The following is a 26,365-nucleotide window of genomic DNA, read 5'->3' on the forward strand; positions in this document are numbered from 1 at the left end:
ATTTTTAATTTTAACCTAAAAAGTCACATTTTATTCTGCAAAATAAATACCTTTTTTGCAAGTCCTGCTGCTGTGGTAATTTTTTCCTTAAAGAATAATACATCATAACTTTAAATTTTTAAGTCATATTATTAAAATTTAAATAACTCATGAATTTTTATGTAAAAACACGCAATTCTTTTGTTTTATTTTTCACAATTATTTTAACTAACTTAAAATAAATTAATCCCTGTAAAACTAATGAAATTTTAAAAAACACGTCATAAACTACCTCAGATTAAATTTTTGTGCAAAAATATTCAATACCGGCTGTACAATACACGTTTGAATACGTCGGGTCCAGCAGACCCGTTGTGCCATTTACGTTCGAAAGCAGAATTGTGCCAGTTAAGGGTTAAATAAAAATTTAATTTAAAATAAAAATTTATTTAGCGCAAATAAAATTTTTATTTAACTGAAATAAAATTTATTTGAAATATTTGGCTTTGTTTTATTTAAATATGACATCTTTTTTCTAAATATATTTATAAAACGATACATTTTTTTTAAATTAATATTTTTTAGGTTAAGTAAACAATTAAGGATAATTTCTAATAGGATCAGAATTTCTCAAAGGGATGACGTAAAATTTGCAGAAAGAAATTAAGTGGAGGCACCATCTTTATTTTGACCCTTTTAATTTTTAATGATCGCACAATAATATTTTTTTTTTCATTGAATCATTTGGATTCTAAAAACATACAAGGTCGTCATAGAAAGAAATTCTTAATTTTCGACCATTTTTACTATTTTTCATCGACAATTTTTTTACACAGTTTTTTTTTTGAAGATTCTTTAGAATCTTATGGATTTTCAAAAAAATTTTATTTAAAAAAAAAATGCAAATTCTAAAATGGTAAAAAATTAAGATTTATTTTTTGACCACCTTGTATGCTATTGGGACCTAAATGATGCAATAAAAAGAATATAAAATTGTGCAATCATTAAAATTTAAAGGGTTTAAAATAAAAGTGGTTCCTTTCCTTAATTTTTAATGTTAAATCGTTTTTCTTTACTTTAACTGTAATCAAAATAAGTTTCTAAAATTATTAGACCAAAAATATATTTTTTTTAAAGGTATAAAATATAAGCAATCAAAATTTTTAGCTGTTTTAAATAAATAAGTTTTTCTTGTATACTTGAAATTGCTTATATATATTTAGATTTCCTGCGTACACCTTTTTATAGTTTTTACGCTCTGTATACCCCATCTTTAACCCCACCTTTTTGAAAATCCCAAATTCCTCAAGTCCCCAAATTGCGGTCCGTAGCCGACTTTTATTAGAAGTATTCGCATTTGCCTGACCCTTTCTTGATCAGAGAAGAGGGAAACTACGGAAAACCTCTACTGAATACAGCCGGTTTATTTACTGTCGAGTCATGAATGTACATTAAAATAGTCATCCAAATGCACAAACATATCCTCGACGTCAAACCTCCCGCTTAGTATATCTCGATTGCAGCGAAAACACCAGGGCTATAGCGGGTACCGAGGCGGTCACCCATCCAAGTACTAACCGTGCTTGGATGTGCTTAACCTCGGCGACCGCAAGCCAAGACGCTTCACCGCCCGAGCTATACTATCGGTTCATTTGAAATTGCTTATATAATAACTATAAAATTTTCAAAAGTTTATAAACACTTTACCGCAACAGTAGAAACTAAAAACAAAATGAAACTAAATTAAAAATAATACTAATTAATAATGAAATAAATAAACAAATGTAACAATTTGTATGAAAGAAATAAATAATTCTAAATAAATAAATCTAAATAAATAAATTAAATAAATTACAATAGGGAAAAAATATATTATTACTAAATTTTGTCTTAATTTTCCATAATCTATAGAAGTTCAATTTTTTTCCCATTATTACTCTTACAATATGATTTCCACAGTCCGTAATACAAAATTATGTAGGTATATTTTCAATAAATTAAAGGCACAAGAAATCATGTGTTTGTCAACAAATAAAAAAAAATTATCGTTAAAAAAATATATGTTTGGGATGAGATTTCCGCTTCATCATTTTTTATTAGCCAATAAAGTAAACGATAAAAATGACTAATAGAAATCGTTGCGAGATTAAATAATAAAACTTTTCTCAAAATATATATATTTTATTTCTTCTTTTGCACATAATTAAATAAAAATAAAATATTAATGACAGATAAACTTAAAATATTAAAATAAATAGTGTAGAAAATATCAACATTTCTATCGTATAAAGAAAAACTAAGAAAATAATTTTAAAACAAGAGTTGATGAAAATAAAATTTCTAAAAATATATATATAAATAATTTCTCTCCAAATCTGAATTGGTATAGAATTTTTGTTTTGTCAATTTGAATACTTCAATATTTTAAACCCAAGAAGCACGTAATATATCCTCAATATCAAGGTAATATTACACGTGAGATTTGTAATATAACGCTGTAATATTACAGTAATCTTACAGTGATCTTAAAATGTCCGCCTCAAGGTAATATTACCGGGAATATTACTGTAATATTAACGGTAATATTACAGTAATATTACAGTAATATTACAGTAATATTACAGACTGATTTGAGTTATTCATAAAGCATAAAAAACGTAAATATATTATAAGTCAATTTGGCTTGTTGGTAAAACTCTGGACTCGTGTGCTTTGAGTTCGGGGTTCGATTCCCTGGATGGGTAGATTTTTTTCGTAGAGAAATGTTCCCATAATATTACTGTAATATTCTCTTGTAATATTACCTTAATATTACGGTATAATATTACTGTAATATTACCTTAATATTAGCGCGTAATATTACAGTAACATTACCGATAATATTACCTTGAGGCGGACATTTTAAGATCACTGTAAGATTACTGTAATATTACAACGTTATATTACGAATCTTACATGTAATATTACCTTGATATTGAGGTTATATTACGTGCTTCTTGGGAATAGATTTATCATCTCAACGGAGAACCTAATTTGAAAAAATGTTTGACTTCAAAAATAATTTATATAAATTTACTAAAAGAATATGCAATAAATAATTATTAAAAAAAAAAACGCTTTCTGAAGAAAAGGACTTTAGAAGCAAATGAATTATAGGTTATGTTTACAATATAGTTTTACATACTTACCTTGATTAAAAAGTTTCTTTTTTCTTTATATAAAATTAAAATCAGTTTTATCTGAATATTTTGAATGTAATGAATACTTAAATATCAATAATAATTTTTTATTGAGTGTTGATGTTATTTTAATTTAAAAATTTCAAAACATAACCTATAATTTTTTTCTCCTCGTCAGGTCCCTTTCTTCAGAGCGCGTCACATATGTAGAATTATTTTCTTAAAAATAACATTTTTGACGTAAAATATATATAAAATCTTATTCTAAAAATAATGAAAATATATAATTTATATATAATAGATATTAAAAAATAAAACAAGTGCGCGTATATATATATATTTCTATAAATTAATCTCGATGTAATTTAGAGAAAAGTCTTTCTAGTATAATATTATTGAACTGGATTACTTCTGACACTATAGACGATAATTCAATAAATTTATGAGCAAACAAGACTTCTCATTTGTAGAAATTGTAACAAGACTGTAATTATATAGTAGTTTTCTGTACTTCATTTGCATATGAAATAATCACATATATAGGACTTTTACTTTATATATATATATATATTTATATTTGAAACATGTGTGTTTCAGATAAATTTATCCTTTCAGACTTTGAAATAATTATATTTTCATATTTCTATAATATTATTTTTATTAATTAGGTATCATAATTGATTATTATTATATTAAATATTATTATTGTTATTATTATTTTTATACATAGCTGAAACTTCATTTTTAATTGAAGATACAAAAGTGACAAAAAAAGTTCAAAAGTTTAGAAAAAAGGAAAAATATCTAAATTAAAAGTATTTTAAAAACTAAAAGAATATAGGGTCAGTTGGGGTAAATGAGGACAAGAGGTGTTAAAGCTTAATTTACAGTTTTAAAATTAATTTCAACGTCAATATTTTAACCTCAGATCACCTACAAGAAGTTCTGAGTATTGCCAAGCTTTTATCTTGACAATTGACAGCAAGATAAAAAAAGTTATCGCTTAATATGCATAAAAACTTGAAAATCAAAGTCAAACTGTTTCAGTATTTTGTCGAGCATTTCAAAGAAAACAGACTTAAAAATCATACCAAATTTTTTTTCTTATTCCTTATGACTCCCATAACAGAAATTCACTTGAATTTTTGATTTTTGTCAATTTGGTTAATTATAACAACCTGTCCCCATTTACCCTTAGTTTTCTAATTTTTGGGGTAAATAAAGTCTTAAGGAAACTTTTTTCTTAAAACTTTCTTAGAAACCATGCTGTCCCCATTTACCCCAAATTTTAGGAAATTTTCTAAATCTTGGGGTAAATGGAGACAGTCAATTTCATGCGTTTAAAGCTTATCTAAATTTTTTTCTGCTACATAAAATTAATCCTGGGAATGTAAATAACAACTTAAAAAAAATAAACCCTCAAATATTACCTTTTAACCTCTTAACTGCGATGACGAAGATTTGACGACCAAAATCTTCGTCATCAACAGTTAAGGGGTTAAAGGAAGAAACTTACGTAATTTGTGAAAAATTAATTTGAATTATTCGGAATATTTAATTCCAATGTTTAGTGAAAATTGTGTAAAGATTTAAATGTCCTGATTTAATAAATGTTTACTGTGAAACTTTCCTGAAAATTTCATTTAAATGTTCAGGAAAATTTCGCGCTAAACATTTATTCAAGTGGAACATTTAATTTACACAATTTTTACTAAACATTGTAATTAAATATTCCGAACATTTCAAATAAATTTTTAGGAAATCTTTAGGAAAGTTTCGGTGCTGTGGGGGCAATTAACAATAAAGTATTATATATTATATAAAAAGAATATTATAAAATACACAGAAAATTAAAAGGCATTAAAATAAGCTGCAACGCTTATTATTTTAATCCAATTTTGCTTATTTTAATACCAAAATGGATTAAATAAGCAAAATTGGATTAAAATAATAAGCGTTGCAGTAGCTTATTTTAATGCCTTTTAATTTTCTGTGTATTTATAATATATAATATAAAATATATTATAACATTAGAATTATTAAGTATAATTTGCAATAAAATAATAAATAAAAATTTAATGGCAAAAAAAATGTAACAAAAATTTTTTAACACATGAAGAAATTTTCAAAATTAGAACCAGCAGAGACATCTGTTAAATTACTTTCAAACTACCTTCGCGTACCACTAAAGATAAGCTTCACTGTTCCTCAATGGTAACTATCAAAATGCACCAAAGGCAGTTTGCGCCAAACGGCGTTTGACCCAATATGCTATAGTTAGTGTCATTCTCGATGGTGAATGAGAAATCTGTAAAAATGATAAAAGTGAAGGTCTGAGAAGCCCGCGAGATGTCTATAGTATCACATTTTGTGTATTATTACAAATAGACATTGGCGTGGAGATTTAGGGAATGCAGAAAATAAAGTGAAATAGTTTTCTTCGCGGAAATAGTGAACGTGATGTTTTTATAAATAAGTAAATTGCTTATTTGATTAATTAATCAATTAATATTATCAATTAATTAATTAATTAATATTATGAATTAATTAATTAATATTATGAATTAATTAATTAATATTATCAATTGATGGAATAATTAATTAATTAACATTATTGATATTATCAATTGATTGATTAATTAATTAATTAATATTATCAATTAATTAATTAATTAATATTATCAATCAATTAATTAATTAACAGTGGAAGAAATAACGAGTAGTAAAATTATGGATACCCATATTGAGGTTAGTTTAAATTTTATTTTCAATGAAAATAATAATAATTTTGCGATTGCATAAAAATTTATTTTTTTCAGCGATCTCATGTAATGAATTTTCATCTAATTACATCAATTTAAACGCATGTAAAATGGTAAAAAAAATGTATAACTGCTAAGGTTTACTCAACTGTAAATTGAATTTTATTAAGAATATATTTTTACAACAAACATGGAATAAGTTAACAATGATTAGACACCTTCTAAATCATATTGGCATTTTTCATTTTTGAAAATAAAATTTTTATTCTATTCTAAAACCATGCTAATTAAAAAAATTCTATTCCTAGCATAATAGACGCCAGAGTTATTATTGTTATTGTGAACATGGGCCTAATTATTGTTCGATTTAGTAAACAATTATTTTTCGATTGGATAAAAAATTATTTTTTTCAGCGATCTCATGTAATGAATTTTCATCTAATTACATCAATTTAAACGCATGTGAAATTCACTGCGAAAGTCTACTCAACTGTAAATTGGTTTTCATTAAGAAAATATTTTTACAACAAACATAGAATAAGTTGATAATAATTTGTACATCGTCCAAATCATATTGGAATTTTTATTTCTGGAAATAAAATTTTTATTCTATTCTCCAACTATGCTAAAAAAAAAAATTCTATTCCTAGCATAATAGACGCCAGAGTTATTATTGTTATTGTGAACATGGGCCTAATTATTGTTCGATTTAGTAAACAATTATTTTTCGATTGGATAAAAAATTATTTTTTTCAGCGATCTCATGTAATGAATTTTCATCTAATTACATCAATTTAAACGCATGTGAAATTCACTGCGAAAGTCTACTCAACTGTAAATTGGTTTTCATTAAGAAAATATTTTTACAACAAACATAGAATAAGTTGATAATAATTTGTACATCGTCCAAATCATATTGGCATTTTTTATTTCTGGAAATAAAATTTTTATTCTATTCTCCAACTATGCTAAAAAAAAAAATTCTATTCCTAGCATAATAGACGCCAGAGTTATTATTGTTATTGTGAACATGGGCCTAATTATTGTTCGATTTAGTAAACAATAATTTTGCAATAGCATAAAAAATTATTTTTTTCACCGATCTCATGTAATGAATTTTCATCTAATTAGATGAAAATTCATTACATGCGAGATCGCTGAAAAAAATAAATTTTTAGCCAATCGAAAAATAATTGTTTACTAAATCGAACAACAATTAGGTTCATGTTAACAATAACTGTGATAACCCTGGTGACTATCAAGCAAGGAATAGAATTATTTTATTCAGCATAGTTGGAGAATAGGATAAAAATTTTATTTCCAAAAGTAAAAAATGCCATCATAATTTATAAGAAATTTGAAATTATTATTATTATCAACTTATTCTATGTTTGTTGTAAAAATATTTTCTTAATGAAAACCAATTTACAGTTGAGTAAACTATCACAGTGAAATTTACATACGTTTAAATTGATGTAATTGGATGAAAATTCATTACATGAGATCGGTGAAAAAAATAATTTTTTATGCTATCGCAAAATTATTGTTTACTAAATCGAACAATAATTAGGCCCATGTTCACAATAACAATAATAACTCTGGCGTCTATTATGCTAGGAATAGATTTTTTTTAATTAGCATGGTTTTAGAATAGAATAAAAATTTTATTTTTAAAAATGAAAAATGCCAATATGATTTAGAAGGTGTCTAATCATTCTTAACTTATTCCATGTTTGTTGTAAAAATATTTTCTTAATAAAAATTCAATTTACAGTTGAGTAAACCTTCGCAGTATTACATTTTTTTACCATTTTACATATGTTTAAATTGATGTGATTGGATGAAAATTCATTACATGAGATCGCTGAAAAAAATAAATTTTTAGCCAATCGAAAAATTATTGTTTACTAAATCGAACAATAATTAGGCCCATGTTCACAATAACAATAATAAGTCTTGCGTCTATTAGGCTAGGAATAGAATTTTTTTAATTAGCATAATTGAAGAATGGAATAAAAATTTAATTTTTGAAAATGAAAAATGCCAATATGATTTAGAAGGTGTCTAATCATTGTTAACTTATTCTATGTTTGTTGAGAAAATATTTTCTCAATGAAAACCAATTTACAGTTGAGTAAACCTTCGCAGTAAATTTAAACATGCGTTCAAACTGATCTAATTAGATAAAAATTCATTACATGAGATCGCTGAAAAAAATCATTTTTTATCCAATCGAAAAATAATTGTTTACTAAATCGAACAACAATTAGGTTCATGTTAACAATAACTGTGATAACCCTGGTGACTATCAAGCAAGGAATAGAATTATTTTAATCAGCATAGTTGGAGAATAGGATAAAAATTTTATTTCCAAAAGTAAAAAATGCCATCATAATTTATAAGAAATTTGAAATTATTATTATTATCAACTTATTCTATGTTTGTTGTAAAAATATTTTCTTAATGAAAACCAATTTACAGTTGAGTAGACTTTCGCAGTGAATTTTACATGCGTTTAAATTGATGTAATTAGATGAAAATTCATTACATGAGATCGCTGAAAAAATCAATTTTTAGCCAATCGAAAAATTATTGTTTACTAAATCGAACAACAATTAACATGTTAACAATAACTGTGATAACCCTGGTGACTATCAAGCAAGGAATAGAATTATTTTAATCAGCATAGTAGGAGAATAGGATAAAAATTTTATTTCTAAAAGTAAAAAATGCCAACATAATTGATAAGGAATTTGAAATTATTATTAACTTATTCTATGTTTGCTGTAGAAATATTTTCTAAATGAAAACCAATTTAAGGGTATGTCCAACATGTGAAATGTAAACAAACATGAAATGTAAACAAACCATGCACATTTTTTCGCAGTTCTCATTTGCGTAGAAAATAAAAATTTGTCGTTTTCTTTATGAAAATGGTAAATTAATGTATTAAAGTTGGTTACTATACTTTATTTAACTAATTATATGAAAAAATAAGTACAATTATAATAAAATGAAAAGTGCACTGAATTAGCAATTTTTTCAAGGTTTCGAAAAAAAAACCATTTGAGTATATCTGAGGCACGGACGTTGAGGGCCTAGGTGGGAGAAGAATGTTGAGCCATTGGACGGTCACATCTTGGAAAGGGTAAAATTCTGAAATTTTACCCCTTCTCTCACTTTCTCCCACCTAGGTCCTCAACGTCCGTGCCTCAGATATACTCGAATGCTTAAATTTTTCGTAACCTTGAAAAAATTCATATTTCAGTGTACTTTTTATTTCATTATAATTATACTTATTTGTTCACATAATTAGTTCAATAAAGTATAGTTACCTAGTCTAATATATAAATTTACCATTTTCACAAAGAAAACGACAAATTTTTATTTTCTACCCAAATGAGAAGTGCGAAAAAAATGAGAAAATTCCTAATTCAGTGTACTTTTCATTTTATTATAATTATACTTATTTGTTCAGAAAAGTTGTTAAAAGAAGTATAGTAACCTAATACAATATATCAATTTACCATTTTTACAAAGAAAGTTACAAATTTTTATTTTCTATTCAAATGAGAACTGCGAAAAAACTGTTCAAAATCTAAACAAATCATACCCATTTTTTCGCAGTTCTCATTTGAATAGAAAATAAAAATTTGTAACTTTCTTTGTGAAAATGGTAAATTGATATATTGTATTAGGTTACTATACTTCTTTTAACAACTTTTCTGAAGAAATAAGTATAATTATAATAAAATGAAAAGTACACTGAATTAGCAATTTTCTCATTTTTTTCGCACTTCTCATTTGGGTAGAAAATAAAAATTTGTCGTTTTCTTTGTGAAAATGGTAAATTTATATATTAGACTAGGTAACTATACTTTATTGAACTAATTATGTGAACAAATAAGTATAATTATAATGAAATGAAAAGTACAATGAAATAACAATTTTCTCAAGGTTACGAAAAATTTAAGCATTCGAGTATATCTGAGGCACGGACGTTGAGGACCTAGGTGGGAGAAAGTGAGAGAAGGGGTAAAATTGTAGAATTTTACCCTTTCCAAGATGTGACCGTCCAATGGCTCAACATTCTTCTCCCACCTAGGCGCTCAACGTCCGTGCCTCAGATATACTCAAATGGTTTTTTTTTCGAAACCTTGAAAAAATTGCTAATTCAGTGCACTTTTCATTTCATTATAATTGTACTTATTTTTTCATATAATTAGTTAAATAAAGTATAGTAACCAACTTTAATACATTAATTTACCATTTTCATAAAGAAAACGACAAATTTTTATTGTCTACGCAAATGAGAACTGCGAAAAAATGTGCATGGTTTGTTTACATTTCATGTTTGTTTACATTTCACATGTTGGACTTCCCCTTAAAGTTGAGTAAACCTTTGCAGTTTTAAATTTTTTTTACCATTTTACATGCGTTCAAACTGATGTAATTAGATGAAAATTCATTACATGAGATCGGTGAAAAAAATAATTTTTTATGCTATTGCAAAATTATTGTTTACTAAATCGAACAATAATTAGGCCCATGTTCCCAATAACAATAAAAACTCTGGCGTCTATTATGCTAGGAATAGAATTTTTTAATTAGCATGGTTTTAGAATAGAATGAAAATTTTATTTTCAAAAATGAAAAATGACAATATGACTTAGAAGGTGTCTAATCATTGTTAACTTATTCCATGTTTGTTGTAAAAATATTTTCTTAATAAAATTTAATTTACAGTTGAGTAAACCTTTGCAGTATTACATTTTTTTACCATTTTACATATACGTTTGAATTGATGTAATTAGATGAAAATTCATTACATGAGATCGCTGAAAAAAATAAATTTTTAGCCAATCGAAAAATTATTGTTTACTAAATCGAACAATAATTAGGCCCATGTTCACAATAACAATAATAACTCTGGCGTCTATTATGCTAGGAATAGAATTTTTTTAATTAGCATGGTTTTAGAATAGAATAAAAATTTTATTTTCAAAAATGAAAAATGCCAATATGATTTAGAAGGTGTCTAATCATTGTTAACTTATTCCATGTTTGTTGTAAAAATATATTCTTAATAAAATTCAATTTACAGTTGAGTAAACCTTAGCAGTTATACATTTTTTTTACCATTTTACATGCGTTTAAATTGATGTAATTAGATGAAAATTCATTACATGAGATCGCTGAAAAAAATAAATTTTTATGCAATCGCAAAATTATTATTATTTTCATTGAAAATAAAATTTAAACTAACCTCAATATGGGTATCCATAATTTTACTACTCGTTATTTCTTCCACTGTTAATTAATTAATTGATTGATAATATTAATTAATTAATTAATTGATAATATTAATTAATTAATTAATCAATCAATTGATAATATCAATAATGTTAATTAATTAATTATTCCATCAATTGATAATATTAATTAATTAATTCATAATATTAATTAATTAATTCATAATATTAATTAATTAATTAATTGATAATATTAATTGATTAATTAATCAAATAAGCAATTTACTTATTTATAAAAACATCACGTTCACTATTTCCGCGAAGAAAACTATTTCACTTTATTTTCTGCATTCCCTAAATCTCCACGCCAATGTCTATTTGTAATAATACACAAAATGTGATACTATAGACATCTCGCGGGCTTCTCAGACCTTCACTTTTATCATTTTTACAGATTTCTCATTCACCATCGAGAATGACACTAACTATAGCATATTGGGTCAAACGCCGTTTGGCGCAAACTGCCTTTGGTGCATTTTGATAGTTACCAATCTTTGCCCTTGAAAGAGAAAATTTCCAATAAAAATTTATCTTCTTTTACCAAAAAAGGCAAAAAATACAACAATTTTTATTATTAGTTATTAATTATTTAATTAAAAGGCCAATAAGTCACTAAATAATAATTTTTTATTATTCTTATTAAGAAAAAAAATCTATTATAAAATGAAAATTTACAAAATCATATTTAAAATTGTTTTTTTTTTTGTGAAATTTTCCGGTACAAAAATCATAATTTTCATTAAATTTATTAATATTACATTGAATTAAATTTTTTTTCTCCAAAATTTGAAAAATAATTATTTTTGAAAGTGACATCTACTGGTAAACACTGTCAATAAGAAGATGAGTCCAACTCATCTGTTTAGTGTTGTATTTGTTATGTATTTGTCTCTCCAGATATTATATATGTGAAAAAAGTGCAAGATAAAAATAGTTTTAAACGATATAAAATTCAGTGATAGATAATGTGTTTTCTAGATGAGATAAAGACTATAAACTTCCTTTGATATTAATAAAAAAAAAAGAAACAAAAATGAATTAATTATTAAATAAAAAAAAATACTGTTGAGAAGAATATTTTTAATATATTATTTTTTTTTTATAAATCAAGGATATCAAGTATATATATAAAACTTGTACTTCGAATGGCAATACTTAAACATTGCGCGAGTGTGTTCGCGCCTCTACATATATTTGTTTCGGGAAATATAAATACTGAATTGTATGTATTCTACAATTCATGTGTGTTGATGTACGTACAGTGAGAATCTGTCAAAAAGTGTGAGTAAAAAATTTTGTTGAAATGAAGAGTTACTGTTGGCGCAATTCAAGATTATTAGATGGAATAAAAGAGAATAAAGATAAAGTCTGGCCAGAAATACAGTCGAAAAATCAAAAACAACGCAAATATGATTCTGAGACGCGCGATCAACATCATCATCATCATCAGTCATTGGAAAATTCATTAATTGGAAATAATTCATTAGCTGATAATTTAATTGACAATATTAATTGTCATCAATTGGAAAGAAATTTAAATTATTGTGATTTTCCTGAATTGGGAAAAATTATGTCGAGACGAAAAAATGATTTTAGAAAGGATCCTGATGCAATTGTTGCTGATGATGTTATCATTACTATTAAAGAGGAAGGTGAAGATAAATTAAAAACAAGAAAATACATTAAAAGATCCGAAAGAACAAATTTATTTCGGATTAATATTCAACAAGTTTTGGAGGTGACTATTTTTTTTGTTTTTTCTATTTAAGATTTTAATTTCTAATTTTTAATGTAAATTGGAAATTTATATTTTACAAATTTTAATTTAAAAAATATTTTTTTTTGTCATTTTTTTTTGTACATTTTTCTTAAATTTGCAATATTTTTTTTGTGATTTTGTAGTTTTTATTGAATTTTTTGAAAATTGCGAATTTGTTTTTTTTTAAAATTAAGTAGTTGCGCATTATAATTTCGATATCAAATGCATGTGACGTGAGAATAATGACAATAGATAGATTATGTCATTTTGAACACAAATAGACTGGTTTTTCTTGGTCTTCTAAGATAATAGGTCATTTTTATCAAACTCTGTTGTAACATTCATTTATTATGAAATCCACTGTACTCGACACAATTACTTTCTATATCAGTGAAATTTTATTATTTTCAAGTGTTTTTCTTCGTTTTTTTATTCTTTATTTTCTTTTTTTTTAACAAACATCTTCTAAAATTAGAAAAATTTCTTCAGATGGCAAAAAAATAACTTTAAAAAATTTTCTTCGTTAAATTAAGTTAAATTTTAACCTTTTGAAATTTTCCTTGTTTTAAGGTGTCAATTTGTTTTTTTTTTTTTTTTTTATTTTATTAAGAGAATAAAATTATGCTGCATCATGAAAATTTAGTGTCGAGAATCGTGACTAATTTGACGACGAAAAGTTCCGAATGAAATCGATCAAAGAAAATAAATATGTAAATTAATTAGAAATGATCAGTACTCGTTTAGCGTGCGAGCGATAAACAACATTTTTGACAAAGACTGTTTACTTATACGTATGCGTGTGTGTGAATATAGTTTGAATTTTATTTTATTATTATATTATATCATGTGGAGTGATTTTCTTTAATTTTATTATTTAATAAACTATGTTCAGTGAAGTTGGGTGTTATATTTTAAACCTTTAATTTTCTATTATTTGGCTCATACACAAAAAGACTAAAATAAATCAAAAATATTTTATAAGACAATCAAAGTTGGTTTGTGTATTGTTCATGGTCCTTCGAGCCGGATCGCTCGCACAAAGAAAGCTATCGAGTACTCAATTTCGACAAGGCTGCTTAATCTACATCATATAGAAATCAAAAATTACTTGTATGGAAGCAGTGTATGCATAGGTCTCATCTTAAATTTCGAATGAAAAGCAGATGAGAATATTCATTGAGGAAATAACTGAAAAACTACATATACGAAAACGAGGCAGTTATTTCAAATCGACAACGCTTTGGAAAGTATAAACTATTGTATTATAAGGTGACTCATCGACTTAAAGTAAGAACGTTGTATATATTTATTATTTATCTTTATATTAATTTGTGATTATTTTCTTTGTAATGTCTGTAAACGAAGTTGATACTGCTCGACAAAGCCGTACTAATTGCAAATCAAAATTAACAAAATTTAATACATTTCTTGAAAAATGTTCAATTGACGAAAACGCGGGTACTGTCGAGGAGATTAAACTACGTTTACAAAAAATTGAGGAAGTTTGGAGCGAATTTGAGAAAGCTCAACTTACACTAGAAATATTGGCTCCGGCACCGTCGCGTGATTTAGATCGAACAGAGTTTGAAAATTATTATTTTAAATATGTGTCGAAAGCTACGAAAATGATTAAAGAACGTACTGATCACGAAACGGTTACGGAGAATGACGAATTAACACGACAACGAGTACAAATTGATCAATTACAAGCGGAATTGAATGCGCAACGCGAAGCTGAGTTGACGCATTTAAGAACTTTAGCATCTTCGCGATCAAATATTATAGAAAATGAAAATTCGCATAACGGAATACGATATCCGCTACCCAAACTTGACCTTCCTACCTTTTCTGGAGGTTATGAAGAGTGGCTAGGGTTTAAAGATTTATTTCAGGCAATCATTCATAAAGATAATAACATCCCTAAGGTACAAAAGTTTAGATATTTAAAGTCTTATTTAAGGGAAAGCGCGTCGCGAATAATTGAAAATATCGAAATTTCTGAGGCTAATTATGAAGTAGCGTGGGGGTTACTTGAGGAGAGATATAACAATAAACGAGTAATCATACAAAACCATATGACGGCTCTCCTTGAGTTAACAATACCAAACAAAGACTCAGCTTCGGGATTGAGAAATTTATTGGATACTATTTTGCGACATATTCGCGCTTTGAAAATGTTAGGTGAGCCAACAGAGAGTTGGGATACCCCCCTTGTGTGTTTTCTTGTATTAAAACTTGATAGAGAATCCAGGAAAGAGTGGGAACGGTCGGTCAAAGGTAGCGAGATGCCGAGACTAGAAAATTTGACTAACTTTCTACGCGAGCGATGTCAGATTCTTGAAGCTTTGAATCCTGAAACCAATGATAATAAAAACAAAATGACAAGTTCAATTAATAAGAATTCATTTATCGAAAAGAAAAATAATGGTAAGACGCTTTTAAATACACAGTCTAGTTTTAAATGTATATTGTGTAATCAGGATCATATGATTCATAATTGCTCAGATTTTTTAAAATTAAATATTAGTGACAGGTATCAAATAGTAAAAAAGAAAGGTCTTTGTTTTAATTGTTTGCGTGGAAATCATTTAATTAACGAATGCAAATCGAGAAATTGTAATCTTTGTCATAAACGACATCATACACTTTTACACACGCAATCAAATATGGGATCAAATCAAAATTCTAATGTCGAAATTGTAAATCATAATCAAGGAAAAAGTATGCATTTGAGTGATTCATCAAAGGTTCTCCTATCAACCGCTATAGTAAATTTAGTAGATAGTAAAGGTAATAGAATAAATTGTAGAATTCTATTAGACAGCGGCTCTCAACCGAATATCATGACAGATAAATTTGCGAAAATTTTGAATTTAAAAAGACGAAAATTGCGCTCAGCGATTGAGGTTTTAAATAGCAACGAAGTAAATAGCGGTGATTGGGTGGAGACAAAAATGGAGTCGCAAGTCTCAAATTATGCAGTTGATGTATCCTTCCTTATTCTTCCTAATATAACAGGAGAACTTCCAGCGAATCCTATAAATAAAAATCAATTAAAAATCCCTTCTTATATCAAACTTGCTGATCCTCAATTTCACCAGCCAGCAACTGTTGACGCTTTAATAGGAGCAGAACTGTTCTACGAAATCTTAGGATATAATAAAATTCCTCTTGCAGTCCCGCATACTTCTCTACTAAGTACAAAAGTGGGCTGGATAGTGATTGGGAAACTGGGGGAAATTACCAAAACACAAAAAATAACATGTAATTTAATAAGAGATGATTTATCTGTTCAGTTAGAGAAGTTTTGGAAAATCGAAGAAGGAGAACAAAAGAAGTTTTTAAGTTTGGAAGAAAAGTCGTGCGAGGAACATTTTGTAAACAATGTAACACGTGACAATAAAGGTAAATATATAGTGAGACTTCCGTTTAATGAAAATAAAAATAATTTAGGAAATTCATATGAAATAGCTCGGAAAAGATTTTTTATGCTCGAAAGAAAATTATCTAAAGACCCTAAATTAAAACAAAAATATACAAATTTTATGGAAGAATACGAACACTTGAATCATATGAAACAAATAATTGCGGATAAATCGGAAGGATATTATTTACCACACCAAGCTGTTCTGAAGATGATAGATAATATTAGTAAGTTTCGAGTAGTTTTTGACGCATCATGTCAGACAGATACTGGTTTGTCGTTAAACGACACCTTGATGACAGGGCCAACTATCCAAGATAACATAGTAGCATTAATGTTGAGATTTCGACAGCATGTGATTGCCTTGAGTGGAGATATTGAAAAAATGTATCGCCAATTTTTTATACATCCCCAAGATAGAAAATTCCAGAAAATTTTGTGGCGATATAATGAGAATGAACCTATCAGAACGTACGAACTGAACACCGTGACATATGGAACTTCTGCGGCACCATTTTTGGCAATTCGTTGTTTGAAAGAATTGGCAAATAATGAAGGTCGTGCATTTCCAATCGCTGCCGAAGTATTAAAGAATGATTTTTATGTGGATGACTGCCTCACGGGAGCCGACACTGTAAGCGAAGTACAACAAATAAAAGAAGGACTAATTGAGTTGACAACAAAAGCAGGACTTCGTATTTGCAAGTGGAGGTCAAATCATCAAGAAATTGCTCAAAATTCAGGGGATTCAGAAGTATTAACAAATGATGTGGATCAAAGTTCAAAGACACTTGGAGTGATGTGGAACTCTCAAAAGGATACATTGCATTTTAACGTGCAACCAACGTTGGATCAAAAACCCACTACAAAACGAATCATGCTTTCACAAATTGGTAAGATGCTTTATGATCCGCTAGGATTAATGGCACCAGTCACAGTTGTGGCAAAAATAAAAATGCAAGAACTTTGGAAAACTAATAATTCATGGGACGATCCAATACCAACTAAATTATTAGTGGAATTTGAGCAATTTCAAGGTCAACTTGGTGAATTGAGCAATTGGGAAATCGAGAGAGCGGTTAGAAGTCAACCATCAGACGAGACTCAAATCCATGGCTTTGCAGACGCCAGTCAGAAAGCGTACGGCGCATGCGTTTACATCAGGTGTTCGAATGAGGGAAAACATCGTACAATATTACTATGTGCGAAATCAAAGGTTGCACCATTGAAGACAGTTACATTGCCAAGATTGGAACTTTGTGCGGCAGTATTATTGTCAAAGTTAATAATCACTGTCAAAAATGCAATAAAATTTAATGTAAATGCAATACACCTTTGGTCGGATTCAACTATAGTATTGAATTGGATTGCATCTTCTCCTCATGAGTTCAGCACATTCATAGCCAACCGTATTGCCGAAATTCAAACTCTTACAAGACCTGAATGTTGGAAACACGTCATCTCACAGGATAACCCCGCAGATTTTGTATCTAGGGGTCAAATGCCTGCAGAATTTGTATCAAACAAGTTATGGAAAAATGGTCCAACGTGGTTGGAATTGTCGGAAGAAAATTGGCCCAGTCATCACTTCATTCAAACGGAATTGCCTGAAAGAAAAAAAAGCGTGGCGCTAACTATAAAGAATGTAAAAACATCAATTAATTTATGGTCTCGATTTTCATCCCTCAGAAAATTGATCCATGTAGTGGCATATTGTTTACGAATAGCAGAAAGAGCACGCGGTAAAACCAAATTTTCCGAGATATTAACACCAGCAGAGATTCAGTCAGCATTTAATCGAATTGTTTCACTGGTCCAGATGGAAGAGTTCTACAATGAAATTAATCAACTGTCAAAGAATGAATGTCTATCAAGCCGGTCAAAAATACTTCGACTTAATCCTGTAATGCACGAAAAAATTTTAAGAGTGGGGGGAAGAATAAAGAGAGCAGAATTGCCCTATGATCAACGACACCCTATGTTGCTGCCAAAAAATCATCCTGTTACAGAATTAATCATCCGCGATATTCATGAGCAAAATATGCATGCTGGCAATAATGCAACACTGTATGCATTGAGAATGAAATTTTGGCCAATCGATGGTAGGTTGGCAGTGCGCAAGGTCATAAATAAATGCGTAAAATGTTTTCGAGCTCAGCCTAAAGAAGTATCTTATCAAATGGGAAATTTGCCTGCAGTGCGCGTGACTGCCACTCGCGTTTTCGAAAATACAGGTATGGATTACTGCGGTCCATTTTATATTAAAGAAAAAAAGTACAGGAATCGAAATAAAATTAAAGTGTACGCGGCCGTATTTGTGTGTATGAGCACTAAAGCGATCCATATAGAATTGGTAAGCGACTTATCAACAGAATGTTTTTTAGCAAGTTTACGACGATTCTTCGCAAGAAGAGGAAAATCTAAAGCATTGTATTCGGATAATGGTACTAATTTTGTAGGCGCTAGAAATGAGTTGAGTGATCTTTACCGTCTCCTCAACACAGATGAACATAATAAAATTATATCTCGAAAATTGGCAGATCAGAATATTGAATGGTATTTTTCGCCCCCGCGAACTCCGCATTTTGGCGGTATCTGGGAGGCGGCGGTGAAGTCGCTCAAACATCATTTACGGCGAACAATTGGCGAAACATTGTTGACATTCGAAGAGCTTGGAACATATATGTGTGAAATCGAAGCAATTGTAAATTCACGACCTCTTACTCCGATGACTATGGACCCTAATGATGTAAGCGTATTAACTCCAGGTCATTTTTTAATAGGAGAGCCTTTGACAACGATTCCTGCTTGGGACTATACTCAAACTCCTGTAAATCGATTATCACGATGGGAATGTTTACAAAAAATGAAACGCGATTTATGGAAACGTTGGTCGCGCGAATATTTAAATGAGCTTAATGTTCGCTCAAAATGGCATTCGGGATCACCAGAAGTGATAAAAGAGGGAACTTTGGTTATTTTAAGGGATGACAATTTGCCGCCGTTAAGATGGAGTTTGGGTAGAGTATCTCAAATATATCCAGGAGATGATGGTGTGATACGTGTGGTAAAGGTAAAGACCCAAAATGGTGAATTAGATAGAGGCGTAAAAAAAATATCACCGCTTCCTATAGAGAGATAAAAAAAAAGAAAAAATGTATTTATTGAACATAATTGTTCAAAAAGGGGGCAGAATGTCGAGAATCGTGACTAATTTGACGACGAAAAGTTCCGAATGAAATCGATCAAAGAAAATAAATATGTAAATTAATTAGAAATGATCAGTACTCGTTTAGCGTGCGAGCGATAAACAACATTTTTGACAAAGACTGTTTACTTATACGTATGCGTGTGTGTGAATATAGTTTGAATTTTATTTTATTATTATATTATATCATGTGGAGTGATTTTCTTTAATTTTATTATTTAATAAACTATGTTCAGTGAAGTTGGGTGTTATATTTTAAACCTTTAATTTTCTATTATTTGGCTCATACACAAAAAGACTAAAATAAATCAAAAATATTTTATAAGACAATCAAAGTTGGTTTGTGTATTGTTCATTTAGAATGAAAATTTATTAACATTTATGTAATTAAATTTAAAATTCAGTAAAAATTGAAATTTAAAACTTCTTCCGCAATTCTTAATGTTTTTTATCGCCAATTTTTTTTTTTTTTTTTTATACTTTTTTCTCCATTCTAAAGAATCAATTTGAGAAAATTAATTTTTTCAAAAATAGAATTTCCAAAAAAAAGATTTTAAAATATAAAATAGCCAAAAAATTATTTTTCCAGGCCTCGGAATTTAAGACTTTTTTCAACTTATTTTACAAATTAAAATTAAAAATTAATTAATTTATTCAATTAAAAACAAAATATCTATGACCTTTCTTTTTAGCGGAAATTGTAACTCATGAAAAATTCAATTATTTTGAAAATTTTGAATCCACAAAGTCTTTGTGAAATTAATTATTTTCAATAATTTTAATGAAATTCTTCGATAATTGAATTATTTAAAATATTTTTCAATTAAAATTCTTTGAAATTTAATTATTATCAAAAATTCTTTTAAAAAACTTTTCAGAAAATTGAAATTTACATAATTTTCCATTTGAAATTTGATTAATTCTAAAAATCAGGACTCTCTTTTGAAATTCGTGATACATTTTGATGTTAAAATTTTTTTATTTTCTTTTGAAATTCAATTATTTTTCAAATTTCTATTTAAAATTCTTCGCCAAGTTAATTATTTTTTATAATTTTTACAAAGTTCTTCTAAAATTCAATTATTTAAAATAATTTTTTTTTAAATAATTGAAAATGATTGAATATTCAATTATTGTCTAGATTTTGGAAAAAAAAATTCAGAAATTGAATTTTACAAAAATTTCAATTTAAAATCTCTTGAAATTAAATTATTTCTGAAAGTCTTAAATATATAATTCTTCCAAAACTCAATTATTTTTATAAGTATCTAAAATTCTTTGCCAAATTACTAATTTTCAATAATAATATTATTGAAAAATTATATTATTATTATATTATTATATTATTAAAAATTATTTTAAAATTTAACTATTTAAAACATTTTTAGGTACAAATTAAATTCTCCCATTTTCTAAAAAGTATTTTATATATAAAAAATGATTAAAATTTCAAAATTTGATAAATAATTTTCATAAATCAAAATTGAAAAAATGTTCTCAAAGAAGTAACTTTCATATTTTTTTATAAATCTTAAAATTTTTGAATTTTTTTATTTGTCTCAAAGTTCAATTTTTAAATGTTATCTAAATAAAATTTCCTGACAATTTATTAGGCAATTATTTTTATTACCTAAGGAAAATTATTAAAATTTATTTTTAATATTTAAAAAACAATGGTGAATAAAAATATAATATTTATTAAATTAACTTTATTAAAATTTTAAAAAATCCACTTTTTTGGATTTTCTTCTTCTGTAAATCGAATAAATTGAAAAAAAATTGACAAATTTACAAATGATAATTTTGATTAATTGAAATTTCACTAGTAATTCTTTTAAAATTAAACTTCTTCTAAAATTTTTTAAATCTTTTTTATCGTTAATTCTTTTTAACACTTTTTTCCTCATTTTAAACAATTAATCATATGGATTTTAAGGAAATTTAATTTTTTCAAAAAAATAGAATTTCTAAAAGAAATTTACAAAAAAATGTAAAACAGCCAAAAATTATTTTTCTCTTCAATTTTTCATAATTACGTATGATTCTAAGATTCGAAAAAACGTCGAAAAAAATTGCCAACTCTCCATAATGTAAATTTTGATTAATTGAAATTTCATTATTAATTCTTTTAAAATAAAACTTCAGCAAATTTTAATATTTTTCATTGACAATTGTTTTTTTACACATTTTTCTATAATTTTTGAACAATAAATAGTATGGATTTAAAATTTTTGTTCATTTTTCCAAAAAATAAAACTTCTAAAATTGCCAAAAATATTTTTATTTTTAACTTACGATAACGTAAAACATTTTTAGAACCTAAATAATATCAGAAAAAAAATTGTTATTTGATGCTGAAGTTCATAACGTTTATTATCAACAATTTTCGAAGAACAATTTTTTGTGGATGAATATTTCTATGAATTTTCGACTCAAAAATATTTCTTGCAATGTTTATTCATCAATAAATTATTTGAAACATTTTTTTAGATACAATTTTTTTGTTGTTAAAAAAAGTTTTTAAAAACAAATTAAAACAAATGTTCTTTTTAATCGTTAATTATAAACATTGCGGACTTCAATGTTGTCTAATAACGAAAATTTCAATAGATTAAAATTTCAGTGATCCCTTACCTTAGAGAAATAATTTTTTTATTAAAAAATATTCTTTATTTTCAAAATTTAGTTTCTTAAATTAAAACAAAAAAAATTTTTTTTTTTTTGAGATATATTCTTTAAATAATTTTCCAGCTCTACTCTACAGATTTGTTCAATTTATTCTCAATTGATGTTTCAGAATCAAAGAAGCCTGAAAAATTCTCTCGCTGAAAAGAAAATAAAATGCTGTGATCGAATTGTCGAAACGAAGGGTAATAAAATTTATTTATCAAAGGCAAAAAGACCCACAAAATTAAAACAATTAATTATCAATGAACGAGAGAAGAAAAAAGAATTGCGACAACAAAATTATGAGCCATTAATTGTAATTTCTCATGAACAATTGAATATAGAAAATTTGAAAATTGTATCAGATCCTAATTTAGATCTCGATTATGGAAGAACATTATCAGGATTAAATCTTGTTGGCAATGAATATAGAGAGCCAAAAAATGATTTTCTAATTGATAAGATTGTGGAAAATCGTAAAGACATTACCCAAAGATTAGAAAATTTATTAATTAATACAAATGAAGAAACAAATGTGATTAATGATGATTTAAGAAATGATATTTCAAATATAGAAATCAATGAAATTAATACTCAAAATATTATTGTAAATGATGTTAATAGAGTTCTCATTTTAAATAATGAAGAAATTTTTCAAAATCCTGCCTTTCTAACTTTTAGGGATAATACAAAAAATCTTCGATATTCTAAAAAATTTAGAGAGTGAGTAAGTGTTACTTTTAATTATTTATTTTGTAATCGACAACAATTTCTTTTTTAAAAACAAACTTTTTTTTAAATTTACTTTTTTCTTCTAAAATTATATTTTTTGATGCCAAACTATTCACTTGGTTTATTTTTATAAAAAAAATTAAATTATAATCATTGAAAATTACTATTAAAATTCATATTATTTAAAATGTTAATAAATTAATTGCAAATTTACGATAATATAATTTTTTTTTTCTATGAAATGTGAAGCTCGGTTGAAAATCTCCGTTTATTGTACTTTTACTAGTTAGAGAACAAACGTAATTTATTTATTTTCACAAATTTTTCCATTAATCGTGTTTTTTTTCTTTTACTCTTACTGATTTTGTTTAATATATTTATACACTGAAAAAAAAATTATTTGATTCAATAAATCAGTAATTTGACTATTATCAAATAAATATTTTCTTGAAACAAATAATTTTTATTTGAGTCAATTAAATTTTATTTATTTCAAATACAGAAATTATTCATTTAAATACCAGTTTATTTGATACAAAAAAATATTTATTTGATAATAATCAAGTAACCGATTATTTGAAATATTTTTTTTTTTTGAATTATTTTCAAATTTTGAAATAAATAATCTAATTAATTTTTTTTTCCTTTCTGAAAAGGGGAAACACACAATATTGCTGAAACGTTAAAAGAATTTGTTTTTTTAATTTTACTTCTGATATTATTTGAAGAGATTGATATATTATTTTCATTCTTTAAATAAACAATCTTAATTCAATTGAAAATATCTTAATTGTTTGTGAAATTATTTATTTTCTGTAGATACTGCACTAATATGATTTCATCATCTTTGAATAAGAAATTAGAAATTTTTATTTCTGAATTATTTAGGCTGCAAAAAAAATTGTATGAAAGAAATAATATTAAAGGCAAATATAAACGAAGATTTTACACAGGATTTAATGAAGTTGAGAAGCATATTAATTTGAAAAAAATTAAATTTGTAATCATTGTACCTGATCTTGAAAAGGTGGAAATTGAGGGTAAATTAATTTTATAATAATATCCAATATAAAAGAATCATATATTATTATTTTTTTTTTTAATTCTAAAATTTAAATTTAAAAAATTTAATTCCTAGTACTAATTGAGACTAGCTTTCATGCTTTTTTTCAATTTTTTTTTTGGCAAGTCCAATACGAGATATGAATTTTTCAAAATTTTAGAATTTTAATGATTTTTTTATTTTTGAATGCTTTTTTATTTAATTGTGTGCTTTTACGTGAAGTTTTCGAAAATTAGGTGCAAAAAATTCTAGAAAAATAATTTATTATATTTTTTGGAATTTAAAAATTAAAATTTTATTTTTCAAAAACTGTTCGTATCCTTCAATTTTTTTTTGCAAAATTTTCAAAAAAGCGTCTATTACAAAAATTTTTAATTTTGAAAAATTCGTATCTCGTAAACGGCTTGGTAAAAAAAATTGAAGAAATGAAAGCTAGAAAAAAAAGGTTCTAAAAAATTGGAAATGTAAATGCAAAATGGTGTCTGATTTGGCGTAGAATATCTCATATATAATAATAATAATAATTAAAAAATTAATAATAATAAAAGTAATACGTCAATAATTGTTAAATAAATTAATATTTTAAATTCCAGGAGGTTTAGACGATATTGTAAATAAATTAATTGGATCATGTAGAAAACAAAGCATTCCAATATGTTTCGGTCTTTCTAGAAGAAAATTAGGATATTTAACACATAGAAAGGGAATGGTTAGTTGTATTGGCGTCTCCAATTTTAGTAGTATTGAGGTAAATAATAATTATAATTTTATTAATAATAATAATAATAGAATAATATAATATATTTAATAATAATTAATATAATAAAAAATATTAGGGGCATTCTTTTTCAAAACCATCATCTTCGTAAACACTCACAGTTTTGTCTCTGAAATTGAAAACTTCTAATTTATTTTTATTAAACAGGAGAAATTATTAATATAAAATATTAAATAAAATAGAATGCTCCAATAATAAAATAAATACGTATTTCTTAATTTTTAGATAAGTGCTTTTTCCGAGTTATGAATTTTTAAAAATCTATGTTTTTTAAATTTTTTTTACTTTTTTATTTTTACATACCTGGAAGTACTAAGAATATTTTGCAAAAAGTTTTAGATTGTGCCTGATAAACCATTTTGTTTAAATAATTTATTTAAAAAAAAATATTTTCGTTTATTTTTTATTTTTCAAACTGAAAAATTTTTTTGGCCACTAGGATCTTTCACTTTACTCATAGAAAAGCAAACTAAAATGTATTTTATTTTGAAAAATAAAAAAAAAAAGGAAAAAGAAATTTTTTAAAGGAAATTATTTAAACAAAAAAGGATCATTCGGCCATTTCTAAAACTTTTTGCAAAATATTCTTAGTATTTTCAGTTATTTAAAAATAAAGAAAAGAAAAGAAAATCGTGCCCAAAGTAAAAGAAATTAATCTGTTTATTAAAAAAATAGTTTTTTTTTATTAAAAAATTTCAAAAGTCGATGAAAAACTAAAGCTTTTTTTTTCTCTTAGCAAAAACCCAGATTTTTAAAATTTCATAACTTCAAAATTTAGGCACTTATAAAAAAAAAATAAAAAAATACGGATACCACTTTTTTCTGCAAGGAACAAAAAAAAATGTATATTCGAATTTAAAATATGAGGTAAATTCTATGTTTAAAAACAAAAGAAGAAAAATATTCACAAATATATATAAATATTTAAGTAAACTTTACAATATAATTTTATTTTTTATTTTTAAAAGGAAAAACTTGAAATAGTTTTGAACAGTTTGGTGGAGGCAATAAATGAATTTCGAACATTAATAGGCGAATTGAATAAATTGATAGACGTCAAAAAAATAATGGATGACGATCTCCTACTTTCTGAGCGGATAAAAATTCTTTTAAAAATTCTAACACCAACAACATAAAAATATTAAAAAACAATTCTCGCTTTTTTTTGTAATGAAACTATATGTACTATAAGCAGCAAAACCGTCCAAGTAAGAATGTAATTTTTTACATTAAAAATTTTTATATATATCATAAATAATTGGTTTTAATTTTCACCTTACGCTTGTGTATTTCAATGAAAAACATATTTTAACAACATTGTGAAACATTTAATTCAATAAATTTGTATAAATATTGATGTACATAATATTTTTTTTTTTGTAAAAGTTTAAAAATTGATGGACCGAATTCTAAAAAAAGTTTTTGCTATACAAAGTATTAATAAATAGATTGAGTTTTAATTTTTAAAGTGTTACTAAAAAAAAAAAAAAAAAAAAAAAAAA

The 26,365-nt window shown here is 26.0% G+C and overlaps 1 protein-coding gene across 1 annotated transcript; it reads left to right on the forward strand.

Moving 5' to 3' along the window:
• Nucleotides 1-12,101: 12,101 nt before the first annotated feature.
• On the forward strand, nucleotides 12,102-26,121 carry LOC127283582 (selenocysteine insertion sequence-binding protein 2-like). Its single transcript, XM_051308551.1, has 5 exons — nucleotides 12,102-12,970; nucleotides 22,421-23,013; nucleotides 23,842-24,062; nucleotides 24,679-24,833; nucleotides 25,832-26,121. Exons 1-5 carry the CDS (start codon nucleotides 12,536-12,538, stop codon nucleotides 25,997-25,999), a joined length of 1,572 nt encoding a protein of 523 aa, XP_051164508.1. The 5' UTR covers nucleotides 12,102-12,535; the 3' UTR covers nucleotides 26,000-26,121.
• Nucleotides 26,122-26,365: the final 244 nt, after the last annotated feature.

This window comes from Leptopilina boulardi, unplaced genomic scaffold, assembly GCF_019393585.1.
Source record: "Leptopilina boulardi isolate dan_hultmark-lab unplaced genomic scaffold, ZJU_Lbou_2.1 LbouV2_310, whole genome shotgun sequence".
In the NCBI taxonomy this organism is placed as follows: Eukaryota; Metazoa; Arthropoda; class Insecta; order Hymenoptera; family Figitidae; genus Leptopilina; species Leptopilina boulardi.